Here is a 3,083-nt window from a genome sequence, read left to right as displayed (position 1 = left end):
ATATATATATATATATATATATATATATATATATATATATATATATATATATATATATATACATACATATATATATACATACATATATATACATACATAAATGTATACATGCATATATATATATACATGTATATATATACATGTATATATATATACATGTATATATATACATGTATATATATACATATATATATACATGCATATATATATATATATACAAACATATATATATACATACATATATATACATATACATACATACCTACATATATATACTTAATATACACAGACATGTATTTATGTGAATATTCGAACAAAGATAGCGGAAAGAGAAATCTAAATAACATGTATAATTATAACACAGTTGATTTGAAGAATTGCGATGGCGAGAAAAATATTTCCTTTCGCTGACGCCCAGGGAATGCAAACAGCGTGGAGTGAAATAGGTTCTCCTAAATGTATATAAATAAACCGAATTAAATATTGCTCACTAAAACAATTTAATAGGCCCTAGGAAATGATTAAGAGAGCGAGAGTGCTCGCCATATTGGAAATAACGTAAGGTGAACATATATATATAGTTTTTAAAGGGCAACTGATACATGAAACGAGTCATCTTTTTACCTGGACATTATGATGTTTGTATTCAATCTCTAACTCCCAGTTTATGTTTGACATCTGATCCGAAGGCTGTTTTATTAAACTTGTCTTGTTTTTCTCTTCTTCATGTAAATCCAGTAAGAAACAAACGATAGTATCCTTCCCGGAAACTAGATACAGCCTCCATTGCACAACATCTCGTAAACTTTCGTAAGCCTTCACGTAAGTTCTCGTTCTTCAATTCTTCAAATTCAACATTGGAAATCCTTATTTTCTACAGGCTTTAACCCTTTTATTAACATCCGAGGTGGGGTGGGGTGGGGGTGTTCATTAATTTTTTTATATAAATAAACTGCAAAATAAGAGATGTGAGAAGACAGGATTCAATTTTATTTCAAGTCGCACATGCTAAATTTACTGGTGTTGTTTTTGTGTGTTTTGACAGTTCTCCACACTTCCCTGAGTATAATGTTAATCGAGATAACGAGAGAACCTCCACTCCAGTCGTTCTCAATTAGTGCACCGCAATTCGCTTCTGCATTATAAGTAGTATTTACGTAAAGTGCGGAATTTTTTAAAAAATATAGTTTCGGGCTTATTAAAATATATGCTATTCATAAGTTCAGTTATTTGAAACTCCGGAATCAATAATTTTCAGAGTTTTTTTTTTTCTTATTTTTCATTTGAATACATCTTTTGAAGCTTCCGACGTCAAGTAAATCAGAAAATTTTTCATTTGAAGTCCTTTATACCACGACGTCAAAAACATTAAAAACTACTATTCTACATAATAGCAGACAAATCTCTTTAAAAAAAAATTAACGCAATAGTCATTCAAGATAAACGAATAGACGGGATGTCCATGGTTGGAATACCTTCGATAATACGTCTGGTCACTCAGGTTTCTAACATGTGGCTGAATAACAGCCTGGTGTTATTTTAAACCTATAACATGTCCCAAGGATCAGCTACAACTCGTTAGCTTGGCATGATTCCTTTAAGCAAACGACTAGCCACGTGTGTGTGATACATTGTTCGAGATAGCAATTCTTATAGACGTATAGGGCTTTAAAAAAAAAAACACAGAAATATATCAGTAGCAGACGAAAATTGTCTCACAGCGGTGGTAGCATTGATTGCTAAATATATATATTTCTGCTTCGTATCTACTGGCATCCGCATACTAAGACAAAATCCCGAGTGTGATACACTAACTTATTTTAAACTAATACTCTTTCTGTCCACTCCTGACGAACTTTAATTCAGCCTACAGGTTAACAACATCAGTGGTTTTTTAATCACTGTTGTACTATATCAGTATGGGCTAATTTTGAAACTACTTTCCAAGTCTAAAGTGGCAAAAATACGTATTTAGCAATGCTACTTCTGCTGCTGGACGGTTTTTGTCTGTTACTGGTATAATTTCTGTGTTAACACTATACATCTACAAGAAACTTATCAGGCTTTCAAGAATGTAAATACTTTAAATATAATACACATATTGTTATTTTGAACTAATACTGCTTTTGTCACTCACCATTAATCCCGACGGGGTTTTTTTTTTCTCTCCAGTTTTTTTCCCCAATCTTTTAGTTGAAGAGTGTAGGCTCAAAGATTTTTCTAGTTTTCCAAAATGTCAAATAAATACGCCTTGCTTCTTGTTCTCTCACCTATCTCGGTCTTTTGAATTTTTTTTTTTTTCTGTATATTTGATCAATAAGTATCCGGACTGTTGCCATAATAACAAAGCTAAAGCACACAGAGTGAAGTTGCTTGGCATAGATTGACTTTGAACTTTGCTATGCATGCACACTAAGTTTTAACATTCTAGCTCACTTCTGCCGTTTACAGCAGTGCTTGTAAGGAAGGTGTGTAGCGTGTGATGGTCACATTGACTATGGCAGAGAAAGTTGTCATGGCAATACCTGCTCAGAGGCCTGCACAAAGTTGCAGAAAGTGTATGAACCACATACAGGTGGACGAGTGGTTCAGACATTTCCGAGATGGCTGAAAAAATGTTCTTGGAAACCCACAACCAGCGTAACTGAGACAAATACCATCGAATCACCATCCATGAGTTATCAGAGGATGTACAGATTAGTTATGGTTCAGTTCAGTCCATTATCACTGAAGATTTGGGTATGAGACGCATGTCTGCCAAGTTTGTGCCAAAACTGCTTTAGCTTCATTACTGTGGCAACAGTCCAGAATGTCAATGTGAATACCCGTCAGAGTGTAAGTATCTTGAGAGAAAAGCTGAACATTAGAAGCATCAGTTGTGGTGTGCAAGAGAGATGATTGCGCTGGTATGGACATGTGGTGAGAGTGGATGAGGATAGCTGCGTGAAAAAGTGCCACACCCTGACAGTTGAGGGAACCCGTGGAAGAGGTAGGCCCAGGAAGACCTGGGCTGAGGTGGTGAGGCAAGACCTTCGTACATTGCGCCTCACCGAGGCGATGACTACTGACTGAGACCTTTGGAA

The 3,083-nt window shown here is 35.0% G+C and overlaps 1 protein-coding gene across 1 annotated transcript in view; it reads right to left on the bottom strand.

Annotated features, from left to right (window-relative positions):
- The window catches only part of LOC106870147 (serine/threonine-protein kinase 3), a 37,103-nt gene extending 36,305 nt beyond the window's left edge, over positions 1-798 (bottom strand). The window contains exon 1 of the mRNA XM_014916148.2: positions 625-798. Within this exon, the coding sequence (XP_014771634.1) occupies positions 625-632 (8 nt within the window). The 5' untranslated portion in view covers positions 633-798. The remainder of the gene's footprint in view (positions 1-624) is intronic.
- Positions 799-3,083: the final 2,285 nt, after the last annotated feature.

Source organism: Octopus bimaculoides, chromosome 3, assembly GCF_001194135.2.
Source record: "Octopus bimaculoides isolate UCB-OBI-ISO-001 chromosome 3, ASM119413v2, whole genome shotgun sequence".
NCBI classification, from domain to species: Eukaryota; Metazoa; Mollusca; class Cephalopoda; order Octopoda; family Octopodidae; genus Octopus; species Octopus bimaculoides.
This window is presented reverse-complemented; position numbering and strand designations above follow the sequence as displayed.